This window comes from Micropterus salmoides, unplaced genomic scaffold (genome assembly GCF_014851395.1).
Source record: "Micropterus salmoides isolate LMB-PRFRI ecotype aquatic unplaced genomic scaffold, ASM1485139v1 Ms_hic_scaffold_44, whole genome shotgun sequence".
NCBI lineage: Eukaryota > Metazoa > Chordata > Actinopteri > Centrarchiformes > Centrarchidae > Micropterus > Micropterus salmoides.
The window spans coordinates 7,277-25,737 of NW_024043817.1; the positions used below are offsets into that span (position 1 = coordinate 7,277).

At 41.5% G+C, this 18,461-nt stretch overlaps 1 protein-coding gene across 1 annotated transcript; it reads left to right on the forward strand.

Annotated features, from left to right (window-relative positions):
• Positions 1–2,881, forward strand: LOC119887854 (zona pellucida sperm-binding protein 4-like). Its single transcript, XM_038698430.1, has 9 exons — positions 1–229; positions 349–471; positions 565–737; positions 1,417–1,514; positions 1,619–1,767; positions 1,914–2,091; positions 2,176–2,308; positions 2,673–2,747; positions 2,822–2,881. The coding sequence occupies exons 1-9, from the start codon at positions 220–222 to the stop codon at positions 2,828–2,830; spliced, it is 948 nt and encodes a 315-aa protein (XP_038554358.1). The 5' UTR covers positions 1–219; the 3' UTR covers positions 2,831–2,881.
• Positions 2,882–18,461: the final 15,580 nt, after the last annotated feature.

Sequence of the window (18,461 nt, forward strand, 5' to 3'; positions counted from 1 at the left end):
CCCCTATGGCCTGGGTCGCCCCAAGGGCCTTCATCCCCACAACTGCCTGGATTGCCCCAAGAACCTTCATCCCCGCAAATTCATCCAACCCGAGCGCGGCCGCAACGGCCTGCATGTCCGCGACGGCCTGGAGCGCTCCTAGGGCCCGGCTCACCCCAAGGGCCCCCATCCCCGCAACAGCCTTCATCCCCGCAAGGGCCGCAACTACAAACATTGCCAATGACACATGGTCAGTACAAAGTATGTTCAGCAAATGTGCTGAATAGAAATGTTGTACAGTAACACTTTACTGGATTTTGGTTTTTTGATGTCAGAATTTGTTTATTTTTTTGGTCTTTGTCCTATTAGGTTGTGGCATCCCCACAGGAGAGCAGGTGACTTGTGGCCAGTCAGGAATATCATCCTCAGACTGTGAGATGATGGGATGCTGTGTGGATTCTTCTACATCTACCTGCTACTACCCAATGGATGGTGAGGCTTCTGATTAGGGAGAAGTGGTTTAAAAAAATGTTCAAATAGGAAATGTCTGTCTTTCAAGTGACTTTTGCCCCCCCCTCTCTTTAGAGTGCACTGTTGATCAACACTTTGTGTTCGCCATTCGTGCCAACTCTGCATCAATCCCTGTGGACCCCACCAAGCTTGTTGTTTCTGGGAGTACAAACTGTAAACCAGTCATTGTCAACGACAAAGTTGCCATCTTTAAGTTCAAAAATTCAGAATGTGGAGTTCATGCTTATGTAAGTCATGCCCTTTGTGTTTACATTTTTCCCAGTGCACTTTCCACTTTGTTACTTTTTTAGCAAGTTGGAAGATGCTTCACAACTTGACCTCCGTAAAACTTAATTTAAAAGCTTAGTCCTAGTTAAGCTATATTCACACTGCAGGCCTTCATGCTCAATTGAGATTGACTGAACAATTAGCAAGATCCTTGAAGGGGAGATGATTTTATTTTCTGCAATGGGGTTACTACCTATACTGTGAACAGAAGGGATTACATTTAACTTTCAGTTAAGTTGCTAGAGACTTCATGTTCTCTGACAGGCAGAAAAAGGCCTGTCCCTGAGACTCTTGTCCCAATACAGGCAGCACGTTTAATGCTGCAGCCCTCCGTTTGCCTCGACTTCCTCGCCCTGACCTGCCATTGTAGCGCACGGTTATGTCACAGGTTGATAGTGTTGCATCTAGATTTCAGATTTTAACTGTGCTGTAAGGTGCACAGAATATTATGTGTTTCTCAATGTGGTGGTCATTAAAAGAGCAGATTGCTAAATCACAAGTAAAGGGATTTTATAAATGCACTCACTCTAAACATACTGGGAGTCTTGGAGGGTGTGCTTCAGGCCTTACATTATGCATGCTGTGTAATCTGCTGGGAAACCTGAAGCAAACAGCTGACAAGTTGACTTTTCTTGACAGGAAGTTGGTGAGACGATGATCTACCTGGCTGAAGTGCAGACTGTCATCCAATCTCTGACCCTCCAGTATGGCGTAATTGCAACACGTGATCCACTCAGGTTAGTGTTACACAATACACTTTGACTCTGTGGGCACAATTCTACCACTCTGTTGTGTTTTTGTGTAGTGCTAAGCTTAAATGTTAACCCACGTATCTGCATAGGTTCATGGTTGAGTGTCGCTATAGCAAAGCAGGCGTTGCTCCGCAGTCACTAACCAGCGTTGGCTACATGGTGAAGACCCCGAGTTCCACCTTGCCGTCAGCGGTCCTCTCTAATGGCTTATATGCTGTTGACTTGAGAATTGCTAAAGGTTGGGTATTTATGCCTTATTTTCTATACCAATTGCAACAAGTACAATCTTGATTCTGCTGGAGTAGGATTGCATACGAGTAGCTCTGAAATATGGACTTGTCAAATTCATTGACTGTTTGCTCTTTGTCTGTCTAACCCCAACAGATCAGACGTATTCAAGCTACTTGCCCACAAATAATCAGCCCTTGCGACTGCTCCTTGGCAGTCCAGTCTATCTTGAACTGCGCCTGATATCACCAAAACCAGATGCGGTAATCCTTGTCAACTACTGTGTAGCTTACCCTCGCTCTGCAAGGAATGCACTGGTGCTTATTTATGAAGGGTAAGCATGACCGAACTCCATGTGTACTAAAACACACCCTCCTCGCCCTCTTTCTGCCTAACCATGAGTCATATTTGTCTCCAGGTGTCCCAACCTTTATGCTCCAAATGTGTCCCTCCTTAAAATCATTGACTGCAAAAATCGTCATCAGAGGCGGTTTGTGGTTGAAGCCTTCCAGTTTATGGTTCAAAAGACAAACAAATACCTTGATGAAGAAGTGAGTAATCAGGAAGCCGTTATGGGTCTAAATGGTCAAAGCTATGCTGTGTACAACTGCCCTGACACAGTAATGTGGTGACTTGTTCATTAAGTTGTCGTTTTTTACAAATAGAACCGTAACCTGTTGACTAAATGTATTCTATCCCGCTATTATGATTGCAAAGTGGAAATGAAATTTACCAAATATGTCAATGTAATATTTGTCTAGCTTTCAAGTGTTAAGTGTCTGCTCCAAACTGAATTGCCTCCACTTGAGATTTTGTACTTTAGAGGCAACAGTGCTGTCATTCTGTGGAAAATGCATATGGGATGTATAAACTGTTTCTGCCATGGTGAATGGTGTTTTGTTTTTCCCCCTGTAGATCTATTTCATGTGCTCTACAGAAGTGTGTTTACCAGCAGATAGGCCATGTGAACAACGGTGCTTTGATGGAAAGGTGAGTCTGTAAACTATGCCAATGTGCTATCAGCTCAGTGTATTTAAAAGTCTAATCAATTTCTTTTCTTCCAGGCACCATAAGGATGCTGCAGAAGACTTGGGGGGGAATAAATCGCATTTTATAACACAGTATACCAGGTCTTGTGGTTTTTGTTGATGTAGACTTGTAAGTCTGTAAATGACTTGTGTGGGGTGAAACGGTGACACTGTTCTTACAAGGATACTGTTGGTAGTGATCTTCAGCCTTTTGAGCAGAGGAATCTATCCACTGTATATTGTAGATAAAGAGGGAAAATGAGAATGCAAATATCCCTAGAGGATCAACGGAAACACCTCAGAATAATGCAGTACTTCAACACCAAAACTACATCCTCCCCAGTTGAAAAGTACTTGGATGATATATTGGGTTGTGAATGGTGTGCTATATAAAGGTAACATGACAAGGGAAAATACGAGTACTGATCAAGTTTTATTAGTGGTTGGACTTTGTTGAAGAGACTGCACAAAATGACATTCTGAGAATTATGAAGAAACAGAGATGCAGCTTAAAAATGAGGGCAGAAAGCTGGACAAAAAACCCATTACTATGTTCATATCTAAATGTGTCTGTATTAAAACAACAAAGATGATGACATTTGTAAACCGTAAGACGGTGTCTTCAGTTCTGGCATGCATTTTTGACCCCTTAGTAGCTAATGGTCATAATTTTTTACATAGAGCAGAAATTTACTTTTCAGCTGTATCGCTGCCTCTTGAGCTTGCAGTGTAAATGTGATTTTTAGTTTTTATGTAGATTGTCTGTGGTGCACAACCATCTGGTCCATCAATGACAAAAAATACCACTGCTTACTTCATAAAAGCACAACTTTATTCACTGATTTTGCTGAAACTGGATCATATTTGATGGAAAATATTTCCTGGTTTCAGGCCTGGCGCCAGGATGAAGTGACTGAGGGGGCAGTTAAAAATGATGAGGGGGAAAATCTTTGTGTCAGACATGCTCACAAGTCTTTGAGCTAGAGTCCAAGGCCCAAGCCCTGAACCCTCAGACTTTACTGACGTCACTGGCTCAAAATGCTGTGAACGGGACAGCACTTTATCACGTTACCTTGACGACGCTGAAACACATTGCGCACCTTTTATGTTTTTGCCTTGTTTTTAAGTCCTGCAGGCGATTGCCCTACAGAGTGGAGGAGAGGTAGCCTAAATGTCAATATATTTGTCAATAATCATTAATACACTATAGTTGGTCAAATGGCATCGTTATCATTTCCCATTCCCTTTTAAAGCCAGGTGCGCATGTACTTTGGCGCATTGCTATTATGGTGCTTTCAGACCAAAAGTGAAGCAATCGTTTGGGGCGGTGCGTTTACAAAGTCAATGCTCGGGCGGCGCGAAGGGGGTGGTGCTATGTGTATGTAAGCTTATTCCAGCTAGCGTTGGACTTTACTGTGACCAAGTTAGCAATGCAAAGTCCTGATCGATTCGAACTCCATTCAGAAAACAAACATTTTACGAGTTGTTGTCTTGCTGACAGACCTGACAAAGCATGAATTCCTATGTTTAACAAATCTGCATCATATAGATTTTTCTGCATCAGTTTGATCTGTTTATTGCTATGTAATTGCAGCAAAATGTTTACTTTGGGTTCATTCAGCTGTTGTAATGGCGAGTTGTGTTTATTCCCGTTATCGCCTTGTGTGTGAACACTCAGCAGTTGCCCAGCGATAAAACCCACGTGAGGAGAGCATTGCTTGGATTAAATTTGCGTTTGGTCTGAATTCCGCATCACAATAGCATATTGAATGCCGCATCAAGAAAAACACCAATTGACTGATTGAATTGCAGACTCAAAGCAGAGAAGGGATATGGAGAGAAGCGTGGATGTGCTATAAAAACCTTCTCTAATCATGAAGCAAGAGTCAGAACTCCAGTCTGGAGACCCTGTCTTCTCTAATGTCTGGATCCTCACTGTGCTGCATTAATATAAAATGATGAACCAGTTAAGGTTCTTTATTTTGTGTTTTATTGATTTGAGTGTTTTTAAACAATTTACTTTCATAATTAGAGAGGCTGCTGTCAGTCATTTTAAACGTTATGTGCGCAATAAAGTTGTCAACAAATGTCGCGGGGTAGCCTATTTGAGCAGCAGAACTGAAAAACACAGAGGTAGCTGAATTCAACTTTGATCTTCTGAAATTATTTAGACGCTCTGAAGGAGCTCAGGGTGGATCAGGAGGACGGTTGCTTTACTCCAAACAGTTTCACTGTATGAATCTGACCTGTGTGTGAGACCTTTTGGATGTGTAGAAGAACACAGAACATCAATTAACATCCTTACCAATGCTGCCAGCGTGTCAGGAGATTTCTTAGGCGCTATAATAATAATAATAATAATAATAATAATGTAGAATAAGGTGTCCTCAGGCTACTGTTCTGCTTGTTTTTACAGACTCCATCAGGCATGCAGACCAGTAGTTAAACATACAACAGTTTAAAAGTCCAAACAAAAGTATTTATTGGAGAGAAACGATTCCAATCAATTCAAATCAATCAAAAATTCAAAGTAGATTTTTACCCAATGGAAAAAAATGCTGTTAAACAATAGCCTACATGGTGGTGTAAAACTATTCTTCACAGATAAAAAAAACAAACGAGGGAGCCACACACTCTTTTCAAGAGACCACAAAACACACCTGTAGCCTAGCAGGGAAAGACGACTTTGCACTAAGCCTGTTTCATAGGCTACATGTTTATAGCCATACCACTCTTCATGTTAGGCCTATTGGCGCATGTTTTATACCTCACAATAATTTCAAGCCATAATTTATTTGCGCATGTTTACTCTGTGCAAGTGGATCTCTGTCACATGATGAGCCATCAGAATGAATCCAAGACACATCACTCACTCCTAACCTCCCCACCATCGGCCTGTCCTTCACTCACTGCGCTGAGCGAGTCTGCATGCCTGTTTAGTGGTAGACTAAAGGTGTTGCCAGTGTCCGAGGGTTTTGGGGTTTCCAGCATGATAAATTGGGTTTGCAGCGCGTAGCCTCAGACATGACCAAACTCAGTGGACCCAAATATTGCTGGACTCGAGTACAGACTAGCTAGAGAGAGTAGATAGGTTACTTCTCTGTTTATTCTCTTTTCAAAGACAAAAAACAATTGTAACTCAATTATTTGCTCAACCCCTCAGCCTGTTTTTATTTTCCATTTAACTCTTTTAACCCTGATTACACACTGCACTGAAACTTTTACTGTCCTGTTTTACCCTGTTTTTTTTTATCCTGTTTATGTTTTCTATTTCACCCTTTTCAAAATTATATTTTAATGTGTTTCTTTTTCAATGTCCCTGTGTTGCTTTTATGTTTAATGTAACTTACTTTGAATTGCCTTGTTGTTGAAATGTGCTATACAAATAAAATAATGTAAACACTTAATGAAAAATGACATGCACTTATATTACCATTGTAAACACTGGTGTCAGTGAGGTTATGTGCCTGTTCAGGAAACTTTCTGTATCCTGTCCATCATATCCTGCTAATTTCAGCAGGTGCACCGACTATTTCTATTTTATTTAGTGTGTTTGGCTCATCAAGAGTTTTCAATGTGTTCTAGATCCATTATTTTAGATTTCTGGGTTTAGAAATGGTAGACTACTTCAGATTTAAATTCCTTTGAACTATTGTAAATTTGTCTCCTTACCAACAAACAAACTAACTTCACCTGCACATCTCCTGATCATCTATGAACGTCCCTAAACGTCATTGTGTAGGGTTCCCAGTGTGTTACGAGGACGTTATTGCAGAATGACATTTGTAATAATAATAATAAGTTATTATGGTGGTGATGGCGCATAGATAAGATGCTTGGCTTTGGTGTGGGAGACCTGGGTTTGATTCCCACTGTGACCCATCCACCATTGTGTCCCTGAGCAAGACGCTTAACCCCTAGTTGCTCCAGAGGCGTGCGACATCTGACATGTATAGCAATTGTAAGTCGTTTTGGATAAAAGCGTCTGCTAAATGTAAATTATTATTATTATGAGGCTACTACAACTATCATCACCAATAGGCTACTAATAATAACATGGTTTGTATTCCTTTTTTTCCAGAATTGCAACAGTTTGGTTTTAACAATATCTGCTGTAGGCTAAAGCCAATGAAGAAACTATTCCTGTTTCTAAATCACCATCATCAATAGTAAATAGTAGTAAAGGATAATAAGAAATTAATACATCTTCGTTTGGGTGTAGTCACAGAATCTGATAGGTCACAGATTTTGGTGTTACACCTGCAACACGTGTTGGTATCTACACAAATGAAAAAGACGGCACTTCAAGTCAGAGTCCATCTCAAAGGTAAAAATCTGAAATCCTCCCACACAGCCACAAAGTCTTCAACAAGCTTGTGTCTCACGTCTGCCAAGTGTTTCCTGGGGAAAACCCAGATTTTTGTAAATTGCCACAGACCGCACCACAAGGAGCCTAAACAGAGCAAAGAAGGTCGGAGTACTTTTCACAACAAACTCAATTGTACACGAGAGACAGATAGAAAAGAGAGGAACAATGCAGAGCTGTTTTGGTTTTGAACTGCTGGTCAAACAAAACCAGGAGTTTAAGTACGTTATTTTGGGCTCTGGGAAGTTGTGGAAGTTTCATTTTCAATGAAATATAATGTTTATTTATTTATTTTTAAAATTGTAAAGGCCCTTTTGTGAAGGCCCAATCAAACTCTTAGTAAAAATGAATGAGTAATAATTTTGCAGTAAATAAAATGACCCACATTATGACCTTTCACATGATGACATCACCCGTGACGAGCCCTCCCATTCAGACACCGTTAGTGATTCAGCAGCACTGACACCTGCGATCCCGCCGGTAAGAGGGGTTTACCTCAATGTGCTTGTTGTGGGTTGTTGGATGTATTTTGCTAGAAAGACGCAAAGAGAGCAGCACAGTAGTTGTGTATTGCTGTGTGTTGCCTGTAGAAGGGCTGGCTAACACCATGTCGACAACTTTCTACACACAGATAAACAAAGGTGCGCTGTTCACTTCGTTCTGCTGTTTGAGGGAGAAATGTTTCACAGGCGTTGTGAGGCATTGTATTTTTTATGTAATTTGACTAAAAACCTTTCACTTGAACTAGGAGTAGCTTAATAAAAAACGTAGTGTGCATACTGATACTTATTCCTCCGACTTATAGCCTACTTATCAGCCCTTTTTTAAATGATCAGAACAGTGTTTGAATAGATTTATTAGTAAACCTACTATATAAACTAAATAATGAATGTTTCCTTCCCAGATTATTTCCCACACTTCCTCTCCCTGCAGCTCTCGGTGTGCAGCAGAATCTGTGAGTATCTCCCTCTTATTTTCTCATAGCAGCCAGCCTTGGCAGCGGCTGCAGTAGGTCAGTCATAGTGAGCCCGTCCCAAATACTGTCAGCAATCTTTACATCTTGTCATGGTCACATATTTGTTTCATCAGCTAATATATCTCCTATGTTTGTTATAATAAATCTAGTCACAGATCACCTCCAGTAGTATTAGCAGCAGCAACAGCAGCATCCCCAGCAACCCCTCAACAGCAACTGTTCCCTGTAACGCCGGGAATGCACTGACTCCGTCTACGGCACGTTACAGCTGCGTCATGGTTTTGATGTGTCCATAGCCCGGCGTCAAAGTCCACTTGAAGCACGTCAGAAGCGTTTCAGCAGCGGAGCGTGCAGCCTGCCCCACCTTACTAACTTGAATTTGTCATTTCTTCTACCTTCTTCACAGCTCTATGTCACCCCGTTTAGTTCGGTCAGCTTCAGGCTGCATTTCCCACAGGGAGCATTTCAGAATCAAAGCATTGTGACCTGCCTGACATTGATGATATGTTTAGATTTTGTTGATTTGGTAACCAGTGTTTGCATTTTGTGCTTCTACTATGATTAAGTAGGTTACGCAGTAAAATGATTTCCTTTTGTGTCCGTTTTAACCGTGTTTATTGTTGTTTTACGATCGTGAGTCTCCACAGGGTGTTTTGTTTTGAAAATTGACCGGATCCTCTATGCCGTTCATGTGTCTGACTTCCTGCCTGGTTCGATTTGCTCTGTGCTGCTTGATGCAGCTAGTGGTGAAAATAGACTTGCTACTTACACTCACTAACCGGATTTTTATTGCTAACTTGACCTCAGAGCCCTAAAGTCAAGAACTGATGCTAAAGGGGAACCCAGCGTGTTAAGAAGTGACCCAATGGGTCTTGGTCAAGTAGGGTTGCCACCTTCAATACAGAAAAGTAAGGGACGCCAGCCGGAGCGGGGGCCACATCCCTCAGGGGCCCGGCGAGGACAGGCCCAATGGTGTACCAGTGGTGGTAACTTAAAACATGTTTTCAGGAAAGTATTAAGATTGATACCAATGGACTTTATGATAAGCTATCTGCTATTGAAATCAGAGTGAACAGATGAATTCAGTCTCTCTCTATCTCAACTCAACAGACTGGTGGCTATATTGTCATAGCTGAACACACAGCTACAATAATAAACATAGGCCAACAACGTGTGACAGCAAGACCACAAAAAAATAGGACGTGAACTGTATTTTATTAACTTATTAAATCAACATGTCCATAACTTATTAACAGAAAAAGCTCACTCCTAATGAGCTCCACAGAGCACCTGCTGAGAAACTGCTAATGAACTTGAGTAATTGTAGGGTGAGCACAGATTTTGGCTAAAACATTTGTCATTGTTTTCAGTAATACCATCCAAACAATGAAACCACACATACATAATCTATCTACAAACATTTCTCAATTCAACACCATTTTTATGATTGATCAGTAAATATATTTATGTAGGCCTACTTATTTTTTCAGTTTTTATTCAGCCTATTATTAATTCTATAGTATTGAATCATGAAATTCTATAGCCTGGTAAAGCATAACACATAGTTGTTTATATTCTTCACATAGGCACTATATTTTAATAATTAAATGTGGATTAAACAGCCTCTCTTATCTCTTACTGAATTAACTTAGACTATGTGTCTGACTGTATACCTCAAACTTAAAAAACTAATCATGCCATAATGTAGGCATGTGCTTCATTGACATTGTAACAATATTTATTAACAAATAGGCAGCATATGAAATCCAGCGTGATCAATCAGAAAATTTGTAGCATACGTTTTATTTAATCACTACCTGGCATGCTGTCACACGTCTGGCAGGTCACCCTGCACCACACAGAACACTGGCCGAGAAATTGTGCAGTGCAGCTATTTGATTTCTCCCACTCTCGTCGTCGGTACTTTTGCAACTGCTTTTCTTTCAGAGGGGTCGGGACTCGAGCTGCCGCTGCCGCTGTTTCAACTGACTCCTCGCCAAGAGACCCGCCCTTAACTGACTCCGATTTGGCCCTGAACCTGACGTTAAGCAAACCAACAATGGCAGCGACTATTGCCCAATCAGAGGTAGAAAAGGACAAGTAGGCTATTCACAGAATGTGGGTGGGATGATTTGCATGGGATGGTGCATTAAAGACAACTTGGAAATAAGGGAGAAACCATGTCCCGTATTCATTCAAAACAGGACACGCTATTTAGTTCTCAAATCTGGGACGATTCCGTAGGGACGGGTGGCAACCCTATGTCAAGCGTCCATATGTGACAAGTCGGGAGTGAGGGGGTGCGAACTACGGGGGACCCAGGGGAGCTTAGCTCCTCTTGAGAAGACATCAGCTCCCCAAAAAGCGTGATTTGTCCCCTATGTTGGGGGTCTCTAAAATATTGACACAAATTGACATTAATCTCCGTAATTCTCTATCATCATGGATCATGCGGAGCGTCAGACTTCATCCAGCCAGAAGGAACGATCACCGACCAGCCGCAGCGTCACTGATCAAAATAATTGTGCGCTGTGTCATTGTGCGCTATCACTAAAACTATCATGTTTATCATGTGTGAGGGTGCGCTGTTCTTTTCCGTGCAATGCGTTTTGCTGTTACTGGTTGTTTTAAAAGTGCTTTCACTTCTGTAATCCGCTGCTGACATTATGTTACTCTCTGATTGTGATGGGAAGGTCCGCTTTAACCATCTTGCATTGAGGCCTAAACTTTACGAAAAATATAAAGGCAGGATGTGTTTTAATCATTAAAAGCTGTTTGTTTGTTGCAATTTTACTCATGTAATGTGTTAGAAGTTGTTGCTGATATACAGCAGGGCTGGACTGGTAATCCGGCATATCGGGCAAATGCCCGGTGGGCCCATGCACCTTTGGGGGCGGTGTAACGTAAATTATTTATTTATATAATTGTTTTTAAAAAACGGTAGAACTTTTAAAAATAGCTTGCACCAAGAGATGTTAATTAACAAATAAAAATGCAATGAAAAGGGTTTATTTGCACAATAAGCTTGCAATGCAATGTAATGTCTGCCACCTGAATTACATATATATATATATATATACACATATATATATATATATATATATATATATATATATATACACACTACACTCAGCAAGGGCGCTGGAAGTCAGTCACGGCTGGGGGTGCTGAGCTAAAGCCTATAAAATGACGCAATATTAAATGCTGTCCGACATTAATATTTTTTGTATTCATTTGAAAGGCCAGAATCATTTATATTTAATATTTATTTACAATATTTTATATTCTTTTTTTGATACTACAACACGAAGCACACTTTGTGTCGAAGCAGCCAAAGCTACACATTTAACAACACTGAACTAATGCATAAAAACTACAAAGAGAGACAAAGGATGGACGCAAAAAGAGATTTGTCCCAGGTCCAGGTTATTATAACATTATAATAATAACGGACATTAAGGAAACAACTCGGCTACTTCATACAGAGGAGTGTATGTGGATATAACGATGCGCATTCACCCTGTGGAAGTTCGGATGAGACAGTTGTCCGTCTGTCACTTGTTTTTACTACAATCCATGATAAACCACATAATTATACAATGTTACAATCACACTCATCACCATGAACTCTTATCCGGTGTATGCTTTTCTATCCAATGACTTTAACCTAAAAACCTCACACAAAACAAAACAATAGCTGTACGATGCACAAAAAAAGACAATGAAATGTGTATCCTGACTAATCCACGATAGGCCTATAGGCTTATGCAATACGCAGATCAAAAGAAATCATCTGCAACCCAGTTATCAGAAACGGCATTAACAAATATGCATCAGTTCCATAACTTTAATTCTTACAAGTGCTGAATTAATAGGCAATGGTAAATATTTCGAAAAGCAGACAAAAAGAAAACCAGCCAACTTAAACTAAATATTCAAGATTAAAGCAACCACAGAAATTACGCACAGGAGAGGCGCGAGATAATGACAGAGCGAGCGAGTGTGCTAGAGGGCGGATGGACTGCAACAATGCTCAAGTTTTACTCTAGAACACGGTTCAATGCAAGTGACTGACACAGGTTAAAACAGGTTACAGTCATTAAAGACTTAAAGCAATGAGCCACATTCTGCAAAACCATCTGCAGTGATTTAGGATTATGCCACAAATCACAACCACAGAGAGAGAGAGAGAAATATCATACAAATACACTGCACGCTAAAAAACAGCATCTTACCTTATGAAGATTTTGGCACTCCAAACATGGACTTGCGCTCTGGAGTGATGCTGATTCATGAGGTCCTGGACATTAATATGATCCAAAATGTCTCTGTGGACATGTAGTAATGCAATATGAGTCAATCTCTTCTGGGTGACCGTGTTACGGAGCCAAGTTTTCAGACAACAATGTGCGGAGAAGGATCTCTCGGGGGAAGCAGTGGACACAGGTAAACACAAACACAACTGGAGCAGCTTCTCCACCTCCTTAAAGAGTCCTCTTGTTTGTGGATGAATGCTTGACATATAAAGTCCAACTTCCTGGACTGTGCGAAGTGTTTCTTGTTTGGTGAGGTCGCCCAGCATCCTCAGTTGCAGATGTAGAGCGGCTCTGTTAATGTCACTGGGAAGCTGAAGGGAACTCAGGGCGGCCTCTGCGCACACTGTCCCTTTTGCGGAATCCACGATAATTTGCTCCCTCTTTGCGGAAATATTCATCCCGGCTTGGTCAAACCTGCGCTCGATTTCTGAACTCACTAGATCAAGTGCTTCATAATATTCACGTCGCCACAATGGTTCTCCCTTTTCTGATACAACATCCTCCACCACTGTCGTGCTGCGAAAACGAGCAGGTGTTTTGCTTGTCCTGCTAGAGTCCGGCGGCAACTTCAGGTTGTGTGCTGATGCACAGGCTTTTGTCTTAGCCAAAATTTCCTCCACCGCTTTCAGCTCTCTTAATGCGCGTATGCGTTCTTTGAGCATATGTATGCACTCGAGCGCACCAGAAACACTTGCTTGTGCACTCTGCAGACTTCTTGCTATGGCCTCGCAAGGCCCAAAGACAGCCTCACAACAGATAAGCCCAAAGACAGTTCTCCCCTTCATAGCTTGCTTGTGAAGCCCAGCTACTTTTGCCCGTATCTCACCACGAACACCTGGATCCTGCTGGAGTGTACATAGCGTCTCCAAAAGTGGGCCATAGGCAGTGCATATCCTTGAAATTGCTTTTGTTCTCACACACCACCGTGTCGGACACAGCCCAAGAATGTTACACACAACATATTCATCGTCAAAAAACACGTTTTGCTGACTCTCTGAAGAATGTGGCGACGCTCTGCACAAAGTTAAGTGCATCTGCTACAAGACGCACATCACGTGCTACCTCTTGCAGCACCAGATCAAGAGCATGGTTGGATCAGTGTACAAATAATGAACCAGGACAAACCTCCTTAAGTCTTGCTTGTACTCCCGAAAAGCGACCGGACATGTTACTGGCACCATCGAAACAGTAGCCTTGTAGTTTTTCCAAAGAAAGGTTCAGTCGCAAGAAGATGTCCTTGATGCAGAGAAAGAGGGTTTCTGATGTTGTGTCAGGTGCATTATAAAACCCCAAAAATACACTCTGCTGGGAAAGGGTTGGATCCACGTAAAACAAATGACAAGAGAACTGCTCAGATGACCCATTGTCTGTTGTTCCGTCAGCGGTCAGTCCGTAGTAATGAGAGTCAGATGCACCAGCTACTATCTTCCTCTGAACAGCATTGTGCAAAGCGCTCCAGTATTTCATTTTGCACTGTATCTGACATCCAGTTCTCCCTTCTGAGGAGCCACTCGCGGGCTGCAGGTAGTGAATATGTGCGCTCCAGCATAACTTGGCAAAACACTCCATCACGGTGACAGTGACCTCTCAGAGGTAGCCCTTCACGCGCTAAAAATTTGATCGATCTGAAAGCTAGCTCCAGAACCATCCGAGCAGTGTTTTGTTCTTTTGCCACAATATCAGACATCAGAGCATTGATTGGTGTGCTACTTAATGCAGCAATCTTGTTAACAGCTTCAAGATGAAAACACGATTTTTTATGCTCTCTAAATTTTTCCACAGCCTTTCGCCAATTTGAGAAGCCTCCCTTCACAAATGTGGCGTCAGCTTCTTTGCAACAGCAGAGCAACATGTGAAGCATTTATTTGTCTCTTTCACATAATGAAGCCATTTCCACCGCTGAAACCAACCTGAATTGAATGATCTTGAGAAGCTTTCTGTCCAAAAACGGCTGGATGGAAAGTTAAAATCCTTTGGCTGAAAAGGCTCGACAGGTAACATTAGGCTGACAACGGAGCTTGTAACCTCTTCAGCCAACACTGTGACCGCGGAGGCGGGTTTAGCCGAAGAAGGGCTAACGTTAGCAGGCTGGACAGGAGGAGGACCAACACTGATGGGGCCGCCGCCGCTGGTCCTGTTGTTGGTGGAGTTGGACCCAGAATTGGTGGCAGCTGAATCCACGCTTGTCTTTGAAAGTTTGGATTTGGTAGGGTTTTTGAAAAACTCTGAAATTCTCTTCTGTGACATGCTTAAATTCATTAGTGGCTAGGTGGCTACATGAGTGTGTGTGCAACAGAAATTACATCCTTGTGCATACTCCCAATTACCACAGGGTGAGTATGATACTATTTTGATTTGATTAGTCCTACCTAAAAAATCAAAAATAATCAAATCTGAAAAGTGTTCTCTTCTCATTGTCAAATCCCCAAATTTTCAGTATAAATATTTTCTTGATTATTTTTTATTGCCAGCACAGAGAAGAAGCAGGGGGTGCTGCAGCACCCTCAGCACCCCCACTTCCCGCGCCATTGATACTCAGTGATGATATATAGCTGCGGTGTCTTCCACTGTGGTTCCTGCAGAGGGTTAGAATTTTGCCAAATTTACCACAAGATCAAGAAACTGGGAGTGTGCTCCTGTGGGAGGGCATGCCACAGAAAGCCTCTGGTTTTGTGCAGATATTGTGGAAATGACTATTTTTCATATTGATGCTTTTTATTCTAGTCTGTGTGCAGGCAAATATATGAATGATAAAATGAATGATCTATTTGTTTTTCCTTAAAATCCAAATTGACCAAAAAGTAAACCTCCATATCGAACGACCACCCCCTGTATCTGCATGAAGTGGTTTGGTCCTGCCTTAGCGCACACATCAGTGAAGGTGTTTAGATGCAGGCAGTAGAAAAAAGGAAAGAGAGAAAAGAGAGAGAGGAAAGACAAAGGACAGGATGTCGATCTGTAACCCATTTTTTCACCAAGGAAGGTGGGTAGCCTAAAGTCTGTGAGTGATATTAACCTGTTGGCTTAATGTCCACAGTGAAATAAGCTAGCTAGCTAAGATATACATATTAATTTGTTGTCCCTGCCCCTTTTAGCAGACTAACAACAGATGAGTCAGCAGCACCCCAGTCTCCCCATAACTGTAGCCTCCCTGTCCCAGTGAAGAAGGTGAACAGCACTGTGTTGATGACATGCTGGTTAGCATCATGCCAGGGTGTCTGTGAGGATTTCTCTGTCTCTCTTGCTCTTTTTATCATAACAAAAAAGAAAAAGACATTTATTAATGACTGAAATTTAAACACATTCTCACATAATGACCATTATGAAATAACATTAAAAAAACCTACTGTCTGCACTGGATGCTGGACAGTTGGAAACAGTGAGTAGCTTACCTCGGCCTGTATGTAAATTACAGACAATATTAAAATAATCCAGTTTGATACGTTAATTTAGATTGAATTATGCTCGTTAAATGACATCTATAGATACAGACTTTATTATTCACGAAGGGCATTTATTTAAGTAGCTTGCACACACACACAAAAATCTACCGTATAAAATGTATGTAATCAAGTGGTGGTGATACAAAACTGTAGGTAATTTGGGTCAATGTTCTATAGTGTTAGTTCCATTTATTGGTATATGGCATATTTTAATATATACTGTATATATGAGTGTTGAAGCAAAGGAAGAAGGGAAAGAAAGTTACAGTGATGATGAGGATGACAGATACATGGTGGAAGAAGACAGAAGTCATAAAAAGGATGTTGACCCAAGTTTGTGGCCAGCAGATTTGACTGACGGGGAGGCTTTTTAAAAATCTTTAATTAATGTTAAGATCATTTTATCCCTGAGACTGTAAAAGATTGCATTGAGGATGTTTTTACGGTGCCTTTTAATCTTGCATTAGTAAACTGCTTACAACAGGGCTCAAAGTCAAACTTTTTTGCAACTGGCCCACCGGGTCAGTGAGTTTGAAACTTACTGGTCCAAACACAGTTTTCACATGCCCTCCCTCCAAAAGTTATTTATCAGTGTTACAACAAAACCAAAGACTTATAAGCTATGTTATACTGTTAACATGTTTAATCTTTTAATAAATACCTGGACATATCCTGGATATAAAAAAAATGTAACTAAAATGTAATCACAGTTAAAAATATAAAAAATAAACATCAAACATGACGTGCTCTCTCTCCTGTTGGCAGCCATCAAAAAATTTACACAGAGCAGCGGACACGAGTTGCCTCGATCCTGACTGACAGGTCGGAATGGTAGTGACCTTTCAATCACAAGGTAGCGCCGCCCAAAAGCATACGCTGCATTATTGTCTTTTTTCCTCTAAATGGGACCATAATTTACTAAATGAACATCATGCTGGCTTGAAGAAGACTTGAAACTAGCGACTGAGACCATAAACTCATTAGGAAAGTGTTTACTAAGGTAATAAATCTGCTGAGAAGTAGCAACATTTTACCATTATTTCTAATGGAACCGGGCTTCTTTTTGCAACCAGCGGACTCGCCCCCTGCTGGCCATTATTATGAATGCAGGTTTAAGTTCCATCTGTAAGTTTTCACTTTCAGACCCAGAGATTCCGCTTGATTGAGATTAGAGAAATAACATTTGACAACAACTCGTCACGTAACTACAACTCTGGATTGGTGCACGCCATGAGCTGCAAAACTGCCTGATGTTGAGTTTATAACTTTATTTTTAATACCAGTGTTTTTACACTGGCCCAATCGTGCAAGTTCAGCTGTCCCGATGTTACTTTTTACTGGCCCCGGGCCATCGGGCCACTGTTATTGTCGAGCCCTGTACTGTATTCCGACTTGTACAAATCACCAGCAGTAAATATTGTGCTAGTACTAGTATTGAACTACAAGAAGCAATACAGTTGCAAGCCTTTAATTAGAGTTATGTAAAGCTTTTGATGGGATAGTTAGGTCCTAGAGACTAGTAACAACAGCTGCGCAGAGGGGGCCCAATTTGATTTTTTTGTCATGGGGCCCAAAATTCCTGGCAGCCCCTGGCAACACACAGCAATTAAAAAAGACGGCGGTCTTTCAATATAACTTGGAGTATCTTAAAAGAAATTCATCACATGAGGCTTATAAGTTAGAATAACAAGGTTATAGAACTATCTGCTGCCCAGACATACTAAAGCCTCTTACGTGTCGCTTTGATAGTGAGTAGATGCGTCAGTCCTTTTGGGAAATCTGGCGGAGTTTCTCTCGGCTCGGTTCTGAAGATGCCGGTAGGTTCCACGGCACAGCTAATTCTTTGGCGGCAGCAACAGGAATCAGTGAGGTTCGACTAAGTTGAGAAGGTAGAGCACAGACGTGACGGCGTTTATCTGTCTTCTTCTGCAGGCACGAAACGTTATCTTGTGTAGCCTATAACAGTTTCTTTAGGGATCCAAAATTGTGTTGATAACACAAAGAAAAATATTAGAGGTAAAGAGGAAAGAAGAAAACAGAGTTGCTTGTCCAGCGAGTGAAGTCTGTATTCAAGAACAAAGAAGGTTCAGCGCTGAAAGAAAAATACCTCCTGTACTGCTGGTGCAGTTGCAGAAAGGCAGAGTTTGTTTACCTCCTTACAGTCCCCTGAGGAACTTGGAATGGCAATGAGGGTTCGGAGGTGTTCGGTTTTATACCTCTGTTGACAAAATGGTTGTACTTCCTGGGATTACTCCGCCCCCTGAAAGCTTTAGCCAATACAAACCTTTGGTTTGGTTTTAAGTGTTAGAGTTCGCAGGTAGGTGTGAATTAACTGACAAGAGCCATCTGGGCTTTCTATTGTTCTGTGACCCCCCTTTGTGTAGTCAGGCCGCATTGGCAGGCTTGTAGGATATCAGAAGGCCTCGTCTTTGTTCTATCAGACTGTGAGGCCCAACACCGTTGATGAACCACACAAAGAATATTGTATCATTTTTAAATAGCCAGCTACTTGAAATAGACCCGCGAGGAACCGTGACGGGCGTGCAGTTGTCGGCAGCGTGGCAAAAACTCTGCA

What these genes read in the sequence shown, in the direction of transcription:
- LOC119887854 (XM_038698430.1), top strand. An exon ending in CTGCTACTACCCAATGGATG is followed by an intron (nt 472 to 564) that starts GTGAGGCTTCTG and finishes CCCTCTCTTTAG; the next exon opens with AGTGCACTGTTGATCAACAC. An exon ending in GCAACACGTGATCCACTCAG is followed by an intron (nt 1,515 to 1,618) that starts GTTAGTGTTACA and finishes GTATCTGCATAG; the next exon opens with GTTCATGGTTGAGTGTCGCT.